General features: G+C 41.0%; 1 protein-coding gene and 1 long non-coding RNA gene across 3 annotated transcripts in view; one reads left to right on the top strand and one right to left on the bottom strand.

Annotated features, from left to right (window-relative positions):
- Positions 1-18,537, bottom strand: part of galr1a (galanin receptor 1a) — a 32,107-nt gene extending 13,570 nt beyond the window's left edge. The window contains exons 1-3 of one of the 2 annotated variants that reach the window (XM_020701864.3): positions 17,289-18,537; positions 17,115-17,180; positions 16,388-16,553 (exon numbers count right to left, since the gene is read on the bottom strand). In XM_020701864.3, the coding sequence (XP_020557523.1) occupies positions 16,404-16,553; positions 17,115-17,180; positions 17,289-17,954 (882 nt within the window). In that variant the 5' untranslated portion in view covers positions 17,955-18,537 and the 3' untranslated portion in view covers positions 16,388-16,403. The remainder of the gene's footprint in view (positions 1-16,387; positions 16,554-17,114; positions 17,181-17,288) is intronic. The other variant, XM_004086657.5, reaches the window with a different exon arrangement.
- LOC144984511 (uncharacterized) lies at positions 680-16,583 on the top strand. The gene is made up of 3 exons (XR_013648263.1): positions 680-758; positions 12,908-13,018; positions 16,447-16,583. It is a non-coding gene; the product is annotated as an uncharacterized LOC144984511 (long non-coding RNA).
- Positions 18,538-19,481: the final 944 nt, after the last annotated feature.

The following is a 19,481-nucleotide window of genomic DNA, read 5'->3' as shown; positions in this document are numbered from 1 at the left end:
CCTAGGTGTGAGTGTGAGTGTGAATGGGTGTGTGATTGTGGCCCTGCGACAGACTGACGACCTGTCCAGGATGTCCCCAGCCTTCAACCACAAGTGGGAAGGATAGAATCCTCCCCATCACCCCGAAAGGGAGCAAATGATTCAGAAGATATAGAAGATTAAAAAAGGTCACATTTCTCTGTTTAAAGTGTTTCTGGCAACAAGGCTTTCGTTGCTGTATACATAAAAATAGAGATGTGCTTTATTAGAATTTGGCAGTATCAGATAAACAGATATTTTTGAACTTGTTAGCTCATACAGATATGGGATTTTTAATGATATGAAAAACTGTCTCATGATTTTGTTTGAGTTCCAACCTTCAGCTACAGAAAAATACACGAGTCTGATTTTGTCAATCGATGCTGTTCAAGTGGTCGTCTTCAGCTCTTACACTGCAGGCATCCATCAACTTTCAGTCACTGGTGTCATGGTTGGAGTTTCTTTTGTCTTGGTTTTTGCTTTCAGTTTTGGTCTGTCATGTTTGAGTTCTGTTCCCTGTTTTATTTTGAAGGGTTTCCTGTCTTGTCATGTTTTTGAGTTTTACTTCCTTTGTCCCAATCTGTCCTGATCATGTTCACTTGTGTCTTGTCTGCCCTGTCTGTATATAAGTCTTGTCTCTGCCTTCCTCTTGTGCTGGTCCATTAATGTCTGTAATGTCTCTTATGTCTTAATGTCTCTTCGTCCCTGACTGTCATGTCCATGTTTCATGCCACGCCACAGTAAGTTTAGTTTTGTTATCCTGCTCTGCAGCGCCTTTTGTTTGTAATTAAACCCCTTGCCCTGGAACCGTGTGCCTCCTGCCTCTGGGTCCTACCTGCTCTCAAACCCCCCCAACCCTGACAACCGGCTCTCAGTATGAATACGATGAGAAATAAAGTAGAAGAAAAGTCATATTTTGATGATCAGAAGCAAACTAGATTTGAACTGGGACTGGCTTAATCCAGTTTCTGATGAGTTTAAGTCCTTCTGTGATTCTATTAATCTTACCCAGTTGGTCAATTTACCCACTCGGCCTAATCTTAAGTGTCTTGATAATTCCACCTTAATCGATTTAATCTTAACAAATGTACCACATAAATTCTCATCTTTTGGTGTTTTCTGCAATTATTTGAGTGACCACTGTGTGGTGGCTGCTGTTAGGAACACCAAAATCCCCAAATATAAACCACGCATTATTAATATACTTTTTAATCAACAACCATATCACCATGATTTGTCTGCAGTTAACTGGAGGAATATAGGTCTCTGGCCAGATGTAGAATTAGCTTGGACTTTTTTTGAGACAAGTTTTATGCAAATTGTAAATAAGCATGCTCCTTTAAGAAGGCACAGGCTATAATATATATACTATGCATATGATATAGATACTATGCATGAGCGTAACATGTCTTGGGCCTGTGCAAGGAAAACTGGGGCTACAAATGATTGGTCTGTTTTTAGAAACTAAGAAACAAATGCTCTTCCCTTATTAAAAAGGCCAAATCAGAATATGATTTATCTGTCACCACAGAAAATTTAAATAATCCACAGAAATTCTGGAAAGTTATTAAGTCCCTTTCTGTGAGTCAAGATCACAGGCTCTACCTAGATATATTTTAAATGAGTCTAGCCCTGTTTTTAATAATAAAACAATTGTTTTAACAAACATTTAATATCTTCTAGTTCCTTGTTTGGCTCTGAAGGAGCAGACTTTGTGAAACCCTGCACTGACCCCCCAGAGTCCACTGGACACCCTTTTAATTTTGTACCAGTCACCATTCAGGTAGTGCACAAAGCCCTGAAAGCTCTAGATCATAACAAATCTCCTGGACCTGACTTAATATACCCTTACTTTTTGAAACTAGCAGCTGATTTTGTGGCAGAACCTCTGACAATTCTTTTTAACCTCACAGTCCAAACCAAAGAAATTCCCTACGGTTGGAAATCAGCTTTTGTTCTCCCTTTATTAAAAGGAGGTGACCCAGCAATTTTAGCTAATTTCAGATCTATATCTAATCTATCAGTATTTTGCAAAATTCTTGAATCTCTTGTAAGTGAGCAATTAAAAGACTTTTTATTTTCCAATACAATCTTGTCAAAATATCAGTCAGGCTTTAGAATAAAACACAGCACTGTTACAGCTGCGATGAAGGTGATAAATGATATTATTGTTGCTCTTGGCGAGAAACAATATTGTGCATCGCTTTTTATTGATCTGTCAAAAGCATTTGATGCTGTCGATCATGGGGTTTTAAAGAGAAGGCTTCTTCGGTCAGGATTGTCAGAACAAGCAGTTGATTGGTTCTCTAATTACCTGAGTAATAGAACCCAGTGCATTAAATATGAAGGTCTATGTTCTGAATGTGTTACTGTCCACAGGGGGGTTCCACAGGGTTCTATATTAGGTCCCCTCCTATTCATTTTTTTATATCAATAACTTGGGACTAAATGTATCTGATGCTAATATGCATTTTTATGCTGATGATACAGTTATTTATTGCTGTGGATCAACTCTTGATCAGGCCATTGAATCCTTGCAGAAAGCCTTTGGTGCTGTCCAGCAATCTTTACTTCAACTAAAATTAGTTCTCAATGCTGATAAAACCAAGCTTATGTTGTTTTCTAATTGTAAGAAGATGCCTCATAAAATTCCCACAGTGTCCACTCTTGAAGGAAACAACATAAAGGTTGTTCATGTGTATAAATACCTTGGTGTATTGATTGATGACTCCCTCACTTTCAAACCTCATGTGGAGAATCTTGTTAAGAAACTGAGACTAAAATTGGGTTTTTTTTTCGAAACAAGGTGTGAAGGTCTTCGTATGATTGACACGGTTTATCATTTTTCTCTGAGGTTCATTACTAACTGCAAAACAATGACACACCACTCTGAGTTGTATTCTCAAGTGGGTTGGCCTGCCCTGGCCATGCGAAGGAGGATTCATTGGTACACTTTCATTTATAAGGCACTGCTTAGACTATTGCCGACCTACATCTGTTCCTTACTGTCACAGAGAAGGGCTGATTCTTATTCTCTTCGTTCACATGATCATGTGTTGCTCTCTTTTCCATTTGCTCGCACCAAACTGGGCAAAAAGGCTTTTGTCCACTCTGCACCTATGCATGGAACATGTTGCAGAAGAACTGGAACTTGACAGAGTTGATTTCCTTGAATGCTTTTAAAGTTAAACTGAGAGGTCTCGAGGCTGACTCCAACATGCACTTCTTTTTCATAATCGGTTTGTTATTTCCTGTTATTTTGCTCTTTGCAATTATGTAACTGTATTTTAGTTGCTGCTGCCGCTTGCCCAGCACTCCCTTGAAAAATAGGTTTTTAATCTCAGCGGGACTTTCCTGGTTAAATAAAGGTCAAATAAATAAATAGATGCAAAACTCTCTATTCCTAACTTGTTTGTGCTTGACAGTGTCCTTTAAGTCCCACTCATTAAAATAAGTATTCCCAGTGATCTTTTAATTGTGGTGATGCTGTTTTTAGGTAAATTCCAAACATCGTTTACTAAGACATAGTTTCTGCAGAGCGGCAGGAGTACATCAGAAATTCTCCTGTGAGTTGTGGGTGGGACTGTGAGCGTAGAACTTTGAGCAGGGAGCTTGTGGCCAATCCAGCGTGTTTTCTATGTCACAAATAAACTATTTTTCAAAAAGCATTTTTGAAAAAGGGGTCATGGGGTTGCTGGAGCCTGTCCCAGCTGATGTTGGGCAAAGGCGGGGTACACCCTCGTCAGTCGCACACACTCCCACACACTCACTGCACACCTAGGGACACTCCAGAGTAATACAGTGGTGGACCAAATTGTTGGTACCCCTCAGTTAAAGAAAGTCCACAATCCTCACTGAAATTACTTGAAACGTTCAAAAGTAACAATAAATTAAAAGTTATTGAAAATTAAATAATCAAAATTAGCCATTACTTTTGAGTTGTTGATTAACAGAATTATTTAAAAAAAAAAACGAATGAAATAGGGCTGGACAAAAATGATGGTACCCATAACTTAATATTTTGTTGCACATCCTTTTGAGGCAATCACTGCAATGAAACGGTTTCTATATTTGTCAATGAGCCTTCTGCACCTGTCCACAGGTATTTTGGCCCACTCCTCATGAGCAAACTGCTCCAGATGTCTCAGGTTTGATGGGTGTCTTCTCCAAATGGCATGTTTCAGCTCCTTCCACAGATGTTTAATGGGATTCAGATCTGGGCTCATTGAAGGCCACTTCAGAATAGTCCAACGCTTTTCTCTGAGCCATTCTTGGGGGTTTTTGGCTGTGTTTTGGATCGTTGTCCTGTTGGAAAATCCATGACCTGAGACTGAGACCAAGCTTTCTAACACTAGGCAGCACATTTCTATCCAGAATGCCTTGATCATCTTGAGATTTCATTTGACCTTGCACAACTTCAAGACACCCTGTGTCAGATGCAGAAAAGCAGCCCCAAAACAGAACTGAGCCTCCTCCATGTTTCACAGTAGGGACAGTGTTCTTTTGGTTGGATGCTTCATTTTTGAGTCTGCCAACATAGAGCTGATGTGCCTTACCAAAAAGCTCCAGTTTTGTCTCATCTGTCCAAAGGACATTTCCCCAGAAGCTTTGTGGCTTGTCAACATGCATTTTTGCAAATTCCAGTCTGGCTTTTTTAGGATTTCCTTTCAACAGTGGTGTTCCTCCTTGGTCGTCTCCCATGAAGTCCACTCTGGCTCAAACAACCACGAATGGTGCGATGTGACACTGATGTACCTTGATCTAGGAGTTCACCTTTAATGTCTTTGGAGGTTGTTCTGGGCTCTTTGGGTACAGTTCCAACTATCCGTCTCCTCAATTTGTCGGCCCCTGGCCACGTCCAGGGAGGTTGGCTACTGTCCCGTAGGTCTTTAACTTCTGAATAATATGTGCCACTGTCGTCCAGGAACTTCAAGCTGCTTAGAGATTGTTTTATAGCCTTTACCTTTACAATGTTTGTCTGTAATTGTGTTTCTAATGTCTTGGGACAATTCTCTCCTTCCATTTCTGTTGTCCATGTTCAGTGTGGTACACACCTTTTCACCAAACAGCAACGTGACTATTTGACTCCCTTTTAAATAGGCAGACTGACTGATTATGGGTTTCATTAGTTTGTTTTTTAAAATAATTCTGTTAATCAACAACTCAAAAGTAATGGCTGATTTTGATTATTTAATTTTCCATAAATTTTAATTTATTGTTACTTTTGAACGTTTCAAGTAATTTCAGTGAGCATTGTGTAGTTTATTTCTTTCACTGAGGGTTACCAACAATTTTGTCCACTACTGTATATGAAGCATTTGTTTGGACTGTGGGAGGAAGCTGGAGTTTCCGGAGAAAATCCACGAATGCATGAGGAGAACATGGAAACTCCACACAGAGCCAGGATTCAAACAGGGTAAAGATTCAAATCCTGGCTCCGCAGAGCAGCCCACATTCTCAAATGATATCACATAATTTAATTATAAAGCTTATTGCACATCTTTATGCATCACCTATTTGTGGAGATGTACATGAAGACCAATCTGCAAACTGACAGCAAGCAAAAACATCAGCATGCTGAATATTACTCTCCACTTCAGTGCCCAGCTGTCCCAAGGAAGCACACATACAGCTGTAGACTGCTCACATCAACCCAAAGTAATAGAAGAATCCTATGAGTTCAGGCTCTGGCAACCCTTGCATTTAGTTCAAAGATTTGATTAAAACCCTTAATTCTGTCAGAAAATGCAACATCCCTGACACAAATCTTTCCAATTAAAATGTCTCGGTACTCACACAATTATACTCTAAAAAACTGTTTCTTATAGACCCTAGAACTAAAAAAGACCCATGTTTAAAACATAAACATTTCTTATTTTCTGTCTTGCAAGAAAAGCTCAGCTCAGTGACCTTGTGGTTAGAGTGTCGTGGAAGGTCGTGGGTTCAAACCTAGGCCGAGTCATACCAAAGACTTTAAAAATGGGACCAAATATTTGACACTCAGCATTGAGGGGTTGGATTGGGGGGGGTTAAGCCACCAAATGGTTCCTGAGCGTGGCTGTCTGCAGCGCACCGCTCCCCCAGGGGAGGGGTCAAATGCGGAGAACAAATCTGCACACCTAGGTGTGTGACGGCTAGTGGGGGGAAAATAAATAAATATCATCATGAACATTTTTCAAAAGCAAAATAATCCTAGTTTGAGAAGACATGTGTTGGTGACAAGATTTATTTTCTTGAAATAAGAATTCTTGGTAAGACCATTGATCTTATCCCAGTGACAGATTTTCTTTGTGCTTATTTAAAGAGTTTTGTCAGCGGGGTAGGTGTTGCTCCTCTAAGTCGCTGCTCAAAGGGCATGTGGTCTGTGGTATGGAATAGATACAGCACACGTGTTGAGCTGCTAGCATCATCACCACGACAGGATTTATTCTTCCATAGTCACAACATAAACATCTCCAATATCCACGTAACCATAACATGACCTATAATATTCCTTCTGCTAATTACCAATTATATTTCTAAATTATAATTATTCCTTCCAGTATTCTTTCTCTGCTTTTGGACAGGACAAAATACAGTCCATATATTGCACTATGTCTATGTAAACGCACCTTTATGTGCATTTCAAGCTTAAACTTTTAAAACTCTCCCGCTGACACATCTTTACACAAGTTTTTAGTCTGTTGTAGGGTTTTACTTAGAAAATGTGCAACAGTTGACGGCGTTTTGACAGTTTAACCAGTTGTATTTTGACCAAACACGGACTCGGATTTCTTAGTGACGATTGGTGGCATCTTTTTTAATTCACATAAGTACCAACCATTTGAAAATTGATCATGTCAGAAAAAATATCAATTGTGGTTTGTGCCCGGATGGGGTTATTTGACACCAAGTTTTTCCTAATGGATACCGACCGGGCTGGGAAAGAATAACCATGCCAGGCAGAGGCTGGATTCAAATGCACCAGGTTTCTTAGCTCAGCTAAAAGCCCAGAAAGCTAAATCAGGGTCAGGCAGGCAGGGGTAATAACGAGCATGAGAGAATAAGAGAAGTAACAGGGGTGGTCAGGATCCAGGCGAGGGTCAGGGCAGGCGGGAGGAAAAAGGGTCAGGCTCAGGAGACAGAAGATCAGGTCCAGATATGATGCTCAGTAATGAAGGCAAAATGGCACAAACAATACTTCACACTGAGTGAGGCTCAGTGCAGAGCTCAAGTCTACTGTGGTTGATTGGATGAATGAGAGTCAGGTGTGTGGCATCCAGGAAGTGTGCGCTGAGGATGCTGGGAGATGAAGTCTGGCTAGAACTCAGGGAAGGTTCCTGTCGGTGACCAGAGGGGGAGATAGAGCTCTTACTTCTGACAGCCTTGAACAAGTTTCAAGAGATTTGCACCGCTTCGACATTTCACACCAAACCCATCCAACTGTAGCTATGTGCTCTGGTATCAGGTAGCAACAGTCCTGTGTGAACACTGCAAGAGAAAAGCTCGTTCAAGAACCCGCCGTCATCTTGTTCTTAAAGGAGCAACACATGCCCAGAGTAAACGTAGCACTCAAAATGATTTTTTTTAATAAATTCCAACTACTTGAGGGCACTGTAGGAGAGTGATTCAGTGTTTGCTTCTGACACCAACACAGAAGAAGAAATGCCACTTAGTCTTATGCAAAACTTGTCGAAATTGTTCCAAAGCGACACAAACGATGAAGAATTAAACAGATGTGGTGATTTGAAGTGATATAAAGAATTTTGTCCACTTGTTAACACGTTCTATATGCTCCTGTTATCTGAATAATTGTTCATTTGTTGCACTAATAGCGGCTGGGTAGCTCGGTTGGTAAGGTGGGAAGCTACCATGCAGGAAACCAGGGTTCGATTCCCGGAGGGGAATGAGCAATGGTGCTGGGGGCAATTACCATATAAATGGCAAGCAGTTAACATCACCCAGTGAGGGCAAGACCCTTAACGCTACCACCTCCCAAGCGCGGTTTGGCTGCAGCTCACCGCTCACCGCAGCTCACCAGATGGGTCAAATGTGGAGAAAGAATTTTCTCCAGATAAATGCAGTGTACTAAAAAAAACTAAAACTAATATACTAGATTCCTCCTATGATGCTAAATAAGCAATGTGCTATGGTGGTGAGGCTTGCATACATTCAGTCTATTATTATCTATTCTTTTATGATTTACTCAAGAGACTCAGCGTCTCAAGATGAAATGTCTGTTCTTGGTTCCGTATTTTGTTAAAAACTCTCTTATAAGTGTAACTTATATATGATCTTTTTCTTCTTTATTACCCTTTTTTTAGCTGCTGCAATGTATACTCTGCCTGAAGAGTCCAATCAAAATACGGCAGTTAAACACGCATGTGCAGTGACTTACGTATCAGGGGATGTTCAATAGGTCATTCTGTGCGTCACTCAAGTGACGTACGTATGGCATGGATGATGATTGGCTGATGACAATTTTGCTAACGTATATAGATATGTTTTGTTTGATGACCCGCACCCCTGGTTTAAGCAGTCAAGACATCCAGTGCCAACGCACCAAAGGACCCTCAAAACAACATTGAACTTCCTCCATGTTTGGACAGTGTCCTTGTTCCGCCCTTATTTGTTTTTGTCTTAACACTGCCACGATGTCCTTTACAAACAAGCTCTATTTATGTCTAATCTGTCCACAGAGGGCTTGTGGTTTTGTCACGTAACTTTTGTTGTCAGCAGTGCATCCTCCTGGGTCTCCTTCTATGGGGTTCTTTTTCATTCAGATGGCGATGGATAGTGCAAGGTGACACTGTTGTACCTTTGGTCTGCAGATCAGCTTGAATTTATTTGAAAGTTAATCTGGGCTTTTTTATCCATCAGACAAACATTCCTTTGTTGTAATGTTTCGTTATTTTGCTCTTCCATCTACATCCAGGGAGGTTATCTACAGAGCCGTGGGCTGCAAACCTCTTGATGATATTGCCCACAGTGAACAAAGGAACATTAAGATCTCTGGAGATGGACTCATAGCCCTGAGATTGTTCCTTTTTCACTGTTTTTCCTCTCAAATCCTCAGACATGACTTTACACTTCTTTCCTGTCTCCGTGCCCAATACAACACAGAAAGGCTGTGTCCTCCATTTTAACTGTTTTCAAGTGTGGTTACTGCATATTCCAAAACCTTTTATCGGCCACAGGTGTGCCCAATAAACCAATGACAGAAGCATCACATGTTGGAAAAGCTTTTATTTCTCAAAGTTTCAACAAGTGGCAAATAATTTGAGTTTAGTCTCAGTGTTTGATTGGTAAACTGGTAACGCTGATCACCACGATGTCGGCCTTTATTCAGAGTGTTGTACACATCCCTCTGATCCATCAGGTCGCTAAACTAGAATCTGTTGCTGGGAGGTTCTGCAGAACTTCAGCCCGCTTTGCCGATAGCATTTTAGCCGATGCTAAGCGCATTAGCTACTGCCGTGCTTCACTCTTATTTATCTGAGCCACTAAAAAGCACAGCAATCCACGTTTTTATATGTTACTGGCAGCAACATGGCTCAGAGTTTCTGTTTGGTATCCATCCCACGGAAAAACGAAGTAGTTCATGTCTCATAACAATGAAACAAGCTGCCTCTGGCTGCAGTCTTCCTGTTGTCTTGTGTGGAGTAGAGCTGCTCAAAGAGGCTCCGTGTTCTCTGCTGCCAACTAGTGGTCGGAGGGTGAAGTGGACAACAAGAGTCAGACACTAAAGAAGCTCAGAAATGATTAAATATCGTCCTGGCAGCATTTTGAATCGATACAAGTATTGCCAAATGAAGTATTGCGATATAATGCCGAATGGATTTTTTCTGACATCTCTACTGAGCCACAGAGCAATAAAGGCTCAGATCTACCACACTAGACAAGACCCAAGGTGTAGGCTGTGCAAAGAGGCGCCTGAAACAATCCAGCACATAATGGCAGGATGTAAGATGCTGGCAGGTAAAGCATACATGGAGCGCCACAATCAAGTGGCTGGAATAATATACAGGAACATGTGTGCAGAATATGAACTGGAAACCCCAAGGTCAAAATGGGAAACACCTCCGAAGGTGGTAGAGAATGAGAGGGCAAAGATCCTGTGGGACTTCCAGATCCAGACTGATAGGATGGTAATGGAGAACCAACCAGACATTGTAGTGGTGGATAAAGAACAGAGGAAAGCCGTTGTGGTGGATGTGGCAGTGCCAAGAGATGGGAACATCAGGAAGAAGGAACATGAGAAACTGGAGTGTGGGTGCTGGTGTGGTTGTGTTTATTGAATAAAACCATGTATTTAATTTAGATTTTAAAATTTTTGCATTTATGTACTTTAAGACATGGACCTATTATGAAAAAGCACATCTTAAAGTCAATTAAACAATTGTTTTCAATGAAATTGATAAATTTAGAAAAATATGTAAGATTACGTTTTTCTTTCAACAGCTTGTTGGACCCATGAGTTCGTAGTTGTCATGTCAACGGTGCTGCAGCACACAGTGTGTAGACAACAGACACGTTCCATGTGCATTCTGTTTGAGGTTCCTTTTGAGTGATTGACTTTGGACCATTTCAGAAAAAATGAGTCACATCAGCAGCTACATCCACGGTTAGAAGTGAGAAGCTGAAAACTCAAACTATTCCAAAGCTTAAGGAAGAAAAGGAAAGTCTAGAGGGGAAACGCATGTACCAGGAGTTGTTTGATTGGCTGTTCTGCAATCAAGTGACGTACTTCATGCTGGAGATTATGATTGGCTGACGACATTTTTAAAAACAATTTTTTTCTTTTGATGGCCGGCAAGCACACTTCCTACGCAATCACATATTAGCCCCCTTGGTCTATGCCAATAAAGCAAAGGTTTTCCTTTGCTTTATTGGCTTTAAAGAGCGCAATTCAAAGTTTTAATCCAGTAAACGTGAAGACCTTTCTCTTATTTTGTTATGTTTTTAGTTTCTCATTTGTGTGCTTTTGTGTCTAAAATTCTAATACTGTTTAATCTTCAAAGGAACTGTGAGAGCCTCAAAGAACTGTAGCCAAAATATACAGAAGTTATTCATTTACCGTGTTTTATGAAAAACAACTGAACAACAGGGTGTACTTATTTTTCACACATTTGTTTTATGAGTCTATCCCAAAAAAACATTTCATTGGGTGTGGTTTATCTGTGTGTATCCATGAGATGCAGTGAGGATCAAATGTTGACATGTTGCTACACAAACCTCTGAATTAGGCAGAAAGTGACTCTCCTTTTGGGAGCATAAATTCAGAGAAGAGAAATTACAACTCTTTCAGAAGTGCTTTTGAAAAAGGAATCACGGAACGGCACTAAAACATGACAAAGTGTTGCAGCAGGTTAAAAATCTTACATCCATTATTTTTGAGAAGTGTCATTTCTTCATACTTCCTCTGGGATTGCTGGTAATGTCTTTTCATGGTTCATTTGAAATCTTTAATTAAAGCCTTTGTGAATTACAGTAGAGGCCACTGAGAGATGAATGTGTCACTTAATTTATGCCATTTTGGCTAATAAACAATTAAAGTCTCAAAGGTGTTAACCATCAGTTCAGACTCTGTTTTAAATTCAAGGGGCCAAATATGAATGTTTTGTTTTCTTTGTGCTTCTGAGCATGATCTAGACCAGGAGTCTGCAACCTTCAAAAGTCATTTCGTTCAATTACTCACCGACCACAACCCAGTAGGAGCTACAAAGTCTGATTTCCCCCTTTAGAAAAGTTAAACTCTGACTTTTATTTACCTTATTGTAGCTATTATAAGGAATATAAATGCGTAACGAAAACATAAAATATCCTCTTTTTTTCTTAACATGACATAGTTTCTAACTTTTGACCGGGGTCAGAGGACTTCCTTTCAAAATAAAAGACACTTTGGCAACCTAGATCATCTCGCTGCAACAAAAGCAGTAGCAGGAAGTGAAGTCAACAGCGATTTGAAGTCCCACTCCGATCATCTTTTGTTCTATTTTCAAAGCCTTAGTGGTCTTTAATTATGATTATGCCATAATTAGCCAAAATTGAAAAAACAAAAAAGCGTTGTTCTCTTAGACATAGATTCTGCAGAGCGGCTGTAGCTCATTGAAAAATTTCCTTTTAAAAAATGGAAGGAAGCTCTCTGTTTAGTCTTTTTCCTGCTAGCTTACAGCCCCTTACGCCCCTGACCTTAAATTACCGGTGCAACAAAAATAGCGATCAATGTTGGGGCTCTCCAGCCGTATAGTTTTGTTTCAAAATTTCCGCTCAGACAAGGAAAACTATGACGTTCATAGAAATAGTCATCAGAATGGAGCGGAGAAATGGGATCTTTTTCTACCTGCATTTTTTTCATCTGCTCCTGATTAACAGTGATTCGAATAAAGAAATACTCAAGAAATGCAATTCCAAGTTGACTGTTCTTTATATTGGTTCTCCATCGCGACAAAAATGTTACAAGAGCATGTTAAAAAAAACAAAAACATGATTTCCACAGGTCTATTAAAAAAATGTTAATTTTATTGTTTGTGGTGCATCTAAATAACTAAACTACAGTGGTAGCTTATTCAGGGACCCTTACCATCTTTTTGTGACCACTTCAACCACTCAAAATACTGTTTTTTCCCCACAAATAGACAATCTGCACTATATACATAATTCTGGTTGTACCAACTGACCTCAAGTTAATGTTAGGTGGCAAACGACACACAAAAATCTGTCAAAATGTTCAACTTTGTTAACCAGGAAGCAAAATCGCTTGATGGATTGTAGAGGCATTATGGGTAGTGTAGTCTGGTGCCTTGAAAAGAGATACAGTATGTGTTGTTCTTCAACTGTTTGTGAGAGAATGGAATAAAGCTTGAGTTGGTTTACTGACTTGAAAAACATGTCATTTTCCTTTAACCAGACAGTCACCATGGAGACCTAAAAGAGCCACATGTGGCTCCGGAGCTGCAGATTGCAGACCCCTGAAATGGACAGTCTTACCCTTTGGTCCAGCTCTCAGAACATTTGTTTGGTAAGAAGAAGATCACAGACATCAAGCAGCTCCACCATCAGGATGTTTGCTCTCCTGAGAGTCAGACAGATTATGGCTGAACAATAATACTTGTTCATTAAAAGTCTCTCCCCAACTTTGCACAACTTTGTATCCTCAAATGATTAATGACTCATCCAGCACGCTTTATTAAATTTGGCTTTTCACATCGTCTCTGAATTGTAGAGGCTGTTTGTTTTCTAAATGCCATGACGATGATAAGAACTTTGTGTTTCACAACAGCAGTGGGAATGACCTTGGTCTGCCCAGCTGCCACCATCATTATTTTTCACAGGCATAGTGGCAATCTACACTTGTCAGCCCCAAAATTATTAGTTAGGCTCCTATTTGAAGAACTCTCCCACCACTTTTCACCAAGGTCACTGTAGGATTCAACAAAACCCTCTTTTCCTGTAGGAATCTCTACTCAAAGAAGCTTCTTGTCTTGCTTGCTTCATTTGTTGTTGATTCTTATTAGAGATGAAAAAAGGTTTCCACAGGGAAGTCAATGCGGTGTGAGTGTAAAGGAAAAATGTCCTGGACAGAATGTCATTAAGGCTTAAAGGACACATTCAACATGTTGAAATATGGTCCTTCACCCCTCTGGTTGTGTTTCCAGTTGTGTAAAAGTTAGGCAGATAGTAGTAAAAACACCATGAAAGCACACAGTCCTCCAGTTTGCCAGAGCGAACTTTTGTGTCAACATTTTCAACAAAAACCTGCAGAGTACGTTTTCCATGCTATAACTAGTTCATATCTGGACTGATTTTGAACGGTAGACCAAATCTTTGCAGCTCTGTGCCGACCAGAACATCTTTATTACTGGAAACAGATTCTGTTGTTTCATGAAATCAAAACTAAGCTGTTAAATTTGATTAACTGCTGCAAAATTTGGAGAAATCAGCAGGAAAGCTGCAAATCTCAGAAGACTAGTAAGTAAGTAAGTAAGTTTTATTTATATAGCGCCTTTCCCAGATAAAATTTACAAAGTGCTGAACAATAAAAACCATAACAAACAATAAAAACACAGAAACAATCAATTAAATATGATGTAAAGCAAAACTAAATAGAAGAAAATAAACGTAGTATGGAGATAACAATAAAACCAGTCAGCTTAAAGCATTTATGAATAAAAGTGTCTTTAGTTGTCTTTTAAAAGAATCAACAGTATCGGCCACACGAAGGGACAGAGGGACGGCATCCCAGAGTCTGGGGGCTATTGCCTGGAATGACCTCACCTCTGGTTTTATATTTGGTCCTAAAAATCTTTAAAGATTTTGATCTGAGGATTGGAGGGCACGGCCAGAAGCGTAGGGACAGAGCAAGTCTGATAAGCATAGTGGGGGCTGTCCGTTTAAAGCTCTGTAGGTTAAACCTAATATTTTAAAATCAGTACGCCACTTGATCAGTGCAAGGAGGATCAAATGGGGGTGATGTGTGTCCTTTTGTCAGATCCTGTTGAAAGCCTTGCAGCAGTGTTTTGGACTAACTGAAGACGGTTAAGAACAGATTTATTAAAACAACTATAAAGAGAATTACAATAAACTAAACGAGAGGAAACAAAAAGCATGGATAGCCACCTCTAAGATGGAGTTAGATAAAAAGGCCAGCAGTTTTGCTATGTTACGTGAATGGTAAAAAGACTTTCTAATAAAATGTCTAGAATGACTCCACCATCATGAAGCATGGGGGGGGCATCATATTTTGTGGGTGCTGTGCATCACCAACAGCTATTTCAGTAAAGAATATAGATGACTCGGTGAAAGAGAGACTCACACATTTAACAAATATTTGGTCAAGTAAACCATGAGAATAGACTCCAAACTGATTACAAAAACAGTTTGAGACCAAAATAAGTTCCGCTCTGGAATTTTTCCACCACAAAGCCGCTGACTTAAACCCTGGATATGATTTTCAATGCGTGGGCGTCATGCACTCTATTATCTGCTGAATATGATTAACAACAAAAAAGTGAAGCTCGGCTCAGATCTAACAGACCTGTCAACAAACTTCCATGCCTTGTCAACCAGGTTTAATCGCTAAACTAACTTCTCCTTAACCTGTTAACTAGCAGGAAAAACACGTCTGCATACTGTATATACGTAACAGGGGTGTAACCATCAATCACCTTAATGGATATATATTTCCGCTCCACACAGATCGATCTCTATGAGGCAAGCTGTTAACCAAATCGACCTATTCAGTTATAAAATCATTTCAAAAGGAAATCAATACATAATGAGGAACATTCCCACCTTAAATAAAAAATAGGTTTGAGTCTGAAACACACTTCTTTTTGACCCCTTGGCTTTTGCCGACCTTTCAGGGTGAATCAGCTTCCACCGAGTCACACTGGTGGTTTGGCAGAGATTATTACACCCCCCCCTGACACTCTGCACTTCATCCGGGCTGGGGACCGGCACAGGGGTACCCAGGCTTGGGCCCCCTTGTGGCTACATGGTTAGGCAGTAGCATGAAGGGTCTTGCCCACACTGGATGAAGCTCATCGCGTCCCCTGGGAATCAGACCCTGGTTTCCTATGCGCCATGCAGCCAACTGTGCCGAACAGCTGCTCCGTACGCTGTACTCATACTGATATATGTATTTATGGGTAGAAAGGGGTTCCACACTGTCACATCTAGGGATGGATACCGAGCCCCGGAATTGAACGAGGCAACATTCTTCAAGACCGCAGTATCGTTAAGATCTGACCTCAGCGGTTCTGCTATCGGTACTGGAGAAGTCGCTTTTTTTGTGGCCCACAAGATACAAACTAGAGCTGTGACGGTGTGGGATTTTGATCACCGCACTGATGTCGCGGTGTCGCCGTCACCCGCACCCCGCAACCCTGTACCGTTAAAACCTTAACGATACCCATCCCAGTCACACCTGGTGAAGATTGTGACGCACAAAGGATTGAAAAACAGCTCTTAATCAAACCCTAAAAGCCAACATTCCAAAATATTACCATCTCTTCTGTCCAGGCTGAAAACAAATTTACATCTCTATGATTGGCATCTTGCTGAAAAAACAAAGACTACAGCAAACTAATGCAAGTCCCAAAACTGAGAGAAAAATCATCCTTCAGGAGGCACTGATTAATTTTAACCCAGTTTTCAACGGGATCAGTTTTTTTTGTCTGATTTCAGGTTCAATTTAATGATCATTTGCATAATTGGATCTCCCCAAGTAATCATTCAGAGCTGTTGCAGTCTACAGACACAACTTTCAACACAAAAAAACTGGAGCAGATGTCACTCTTTATGGAAATGATGCATTTTCCTAACAACAACCGTTTTCACAATCCCAAAGCATGCGCACACACACTGCCTGCATGCACTGACCACATACATGCAGCAGCTCGTTGTCACAGATTCATGCGGCATTCCCTCTTTCCTTTCCCTGTGCAGTGGGAGAGAGCGCCTGACCGTCCTGCTCTGCCTGCTGCCCTAACGTCAAGGTCCTCGCTGTGTGGCGCGAAGCAGCCAAGAACCTGACCAGCCATGAAGAGCAACGGCTGCAAAGAGGCACACAGGCAGGACAGCAATCAAGAGGACCACTGATTAGTGGAGTGAATGACCTCCGTCGAGACAAGTGACGGCTACAAATGCCAGTTTGAGGACAGGCTGCTCTAAAGGCAGCGAACAGAAACGACTGAAGCAGTAATATTGGAGCTCAGCCTGCAGAGGATGGAGTTATTTCTGGCTACTTAAGGACATCCATGCGACTGGATGGACATGCACCTCTTCTAAATCAAACTGTATGTCAGTAGAAAGGATGAGGCGGAAGCCATAAAAACGAATTAAAAATGACACTCATCACCTCATCACAATTACAAAAATATAAGATTGGATTCAGTGCAGGAGAGGCTAATTATCAAATAAAAATGTAGTCAGTTGGATCTCAGTGAGATTACTGAAATAAATCTTTTCCTTCCCTGAGATGAGACTCGGTTATTACACAGTCATAACTCATCAGTTCAACAGGTAACATCAATCCATCATGTTCTGTAGAATCTTTGTAAAAGAAAAATAGAAGTTGGAGCAAAATGACACCTAAAAAAATAAATGACACCTACCTTTTTCTTTGAGGCTTCTGACTTTTTGGACATATTTCTGAGTTTTTTATGTAAGTGATTTAACACCTGTAACCAAGAAAAGAGAGATGAGATGCACATCCGTTAGATCATCAGTGATGTCAACGTCGGTTTGGTGACCCATGGCCACTTTTTATTTTGGATTGTTCCTCTTACCTTTGCGTAACAGAAGGAAATCAGCAGCAGAGGCAAAACATAACCAAAAACAAAGGTGCACACCACGTAGATCTTTTTCTGGGTCTGATCTGGCCACACTTCCCAGCAGAAAGTGTAGTTGTCCGAGCTGTGAAAAATGTTCTGGTAGTGCATGATGGGCGCTGCCATGACCAGAGAGATGATCCAGATCACCACGACCCCGATCAGGGCGTACTTCGCCACCCGAATGGAGGACGACTTTCTGGAGTGCACGATGGCGATGTAGCGGTCCACGGACATGGCAGAGAGGGTGAAGATGCTCACCAGCATGGAGACGGTGAAAAAATAGTGGATGAACTTGCAAATGAATGCGCCCAGGACCCACGACGGCAGGATGTAGACGGTGGACTGGAAGGGGATGCAGAAGAGCAGGTAGGACAGGTCTGCGATGCTCAGGTTCAGGATGAAGATGTTGGTGGTGCCCCGCGGCTTGCCGGGTTTGCTCCGGGCCAGAACGGTGATGACCACGGAGTTGCCCAGGACGCCGAGCGTGAAGATGAGCCCGAACACCAGCAGCGAGATGAAATTATCCGTGCCGATGCCAAATAAGAGTTTCCGCTCCTCGTTTTCCATTGCGCTCAGGTTCAGCGGCTCCTCGAGGAGCCACAGAGACTCCGACAAGTTCATGATAGATTCAGTCCTCCTTGGACAAACTTTACACGATCACCAAATCGGCAGGGCAGAGATCCAGCGGCGCCTCAAGACGCAGAGATGTCACTCAAACGGTTTAATCTGCCTTCGTCAACGCGCGAGCGCTGTTTTGGATTGATTTGAGATTCTATGTCACATTCCCGCTTTATTTTTGTCAATAACATACAACTAGAATGTGAATGAACGAATTCCCCCAAATCTAACCTGTCTGCTGCTCAGCATAAATCGAGATTCGCGCTGTGGATGTTGGAGGATCTCCGGTGCGCAAAAGACGCGTCTGCGCTCCGTGCGCCCTCATCCAGACTGCTGCCCACTTCTCTGCGTCTGGACCTTCTCTCACATAAATTGCGGGCTGGGCTGGGCCATCAACGTCAGAGTTCGTACCACCTCCAAAGAAATAGAAAAAAGAGAGAAAGAGAAGGAAAAACACGAAAGCTTTGTACTCATTGCGGCTCTGAGTCTATCCTTGTATAGTTTAAAAGCCGGCAATATGTTTAAAGAGAGACGGGCTTTAGTGAGATAAAGATTTGATTTTATGCTTAGACTGTAAAGATTGCTACATCAAAACAAATTATCTGATTTGTCTCTCTTCCTATTAAAGTGTTTTCGCAAAGAAATGAGACTGCGAGAGAAAAAAATAGATCACTGAAGAATAAAAACGTCTTTTCAAACCTCTGGGCATGACGTGAAAACCCTTTGAAGACCAACTCCAATTAAAATTGTCTTTCTAAAATATTCTTATGGAATTTTTCTGATGATGGAGGACATGTAAAAAAATTCATATCAAAATTGTATTTTTGAGTATTTCTTTGTTAAAAACGCTGTGAATCAGGAGCGGACAAAAAGAATCAGTTTGGAAAAGCTTATGGTGTGACAGAATACATGGCAGGTCATAAGCTCCTCGCTTCACTTCATTCTGATGCCTCCACTGTCAGACAAATAGATCCACTTACGTCTTTGTTTTGCTCATCCAAGCTGGCATCTGGATCTAAACTGTACAGCTGAATAGCTCCTATATCGCGTCGTTTGCCATTTTTGTTACACCACTGGAGATTTGTGCAAGGCTGTAAGCTACTGGGAGAGAGTGTAAACAGATGGATGATGGGAAGTGGGGGTGGCCTAATCCTCACCAACAGTCCCACAATTTAGAGGTGTATTTCTACTGAATTATTGCTGCCTTGCAGAAACTATGTCCTAAAAACAACACAGGTTTTTGGATTTGGCTAATAATGGCTTAATCATATCTAAAAGACCCATGGGAACGCTTTGAAAATAGGTCAAAAGATGATCGGAGTGGGACTTTTAAAGAGTCTAAATTATTTTTACTGGTCAAAGCTATTTTAAAATGTACATCTTACCTATATTTCTTTACAGATTCATGCAGAAGACCACCTTTTGTCAACAAAATCAAATCAAACTGTTCATTAAATAGAAATTGTTTTCTGTTTGAATCCACAGAACAGCAGTCTTTGAGGAGCATACCATACACTGTAATAAAGAAGC

This window comes from Oryzias latipes, chromosome 16 (genome assembly GCF_053564925.1).
Source record: "Oryzias latipes strain Hd-rR chromosome 16, Olatipes_Hd-rR_3.1".
NCBI classification, from domain to species: Eukaryota; Metazoa; Chordata; class Actinopteri; order Beloniformes; family Adrianichthyidae; genus Oryzias; species Oryzias latipes.
The sequence above is the reverse complement of the archived record's forward strand: the minus strand, read 5'-3'. Positions and strand labels throughout refer to the sequence as shown.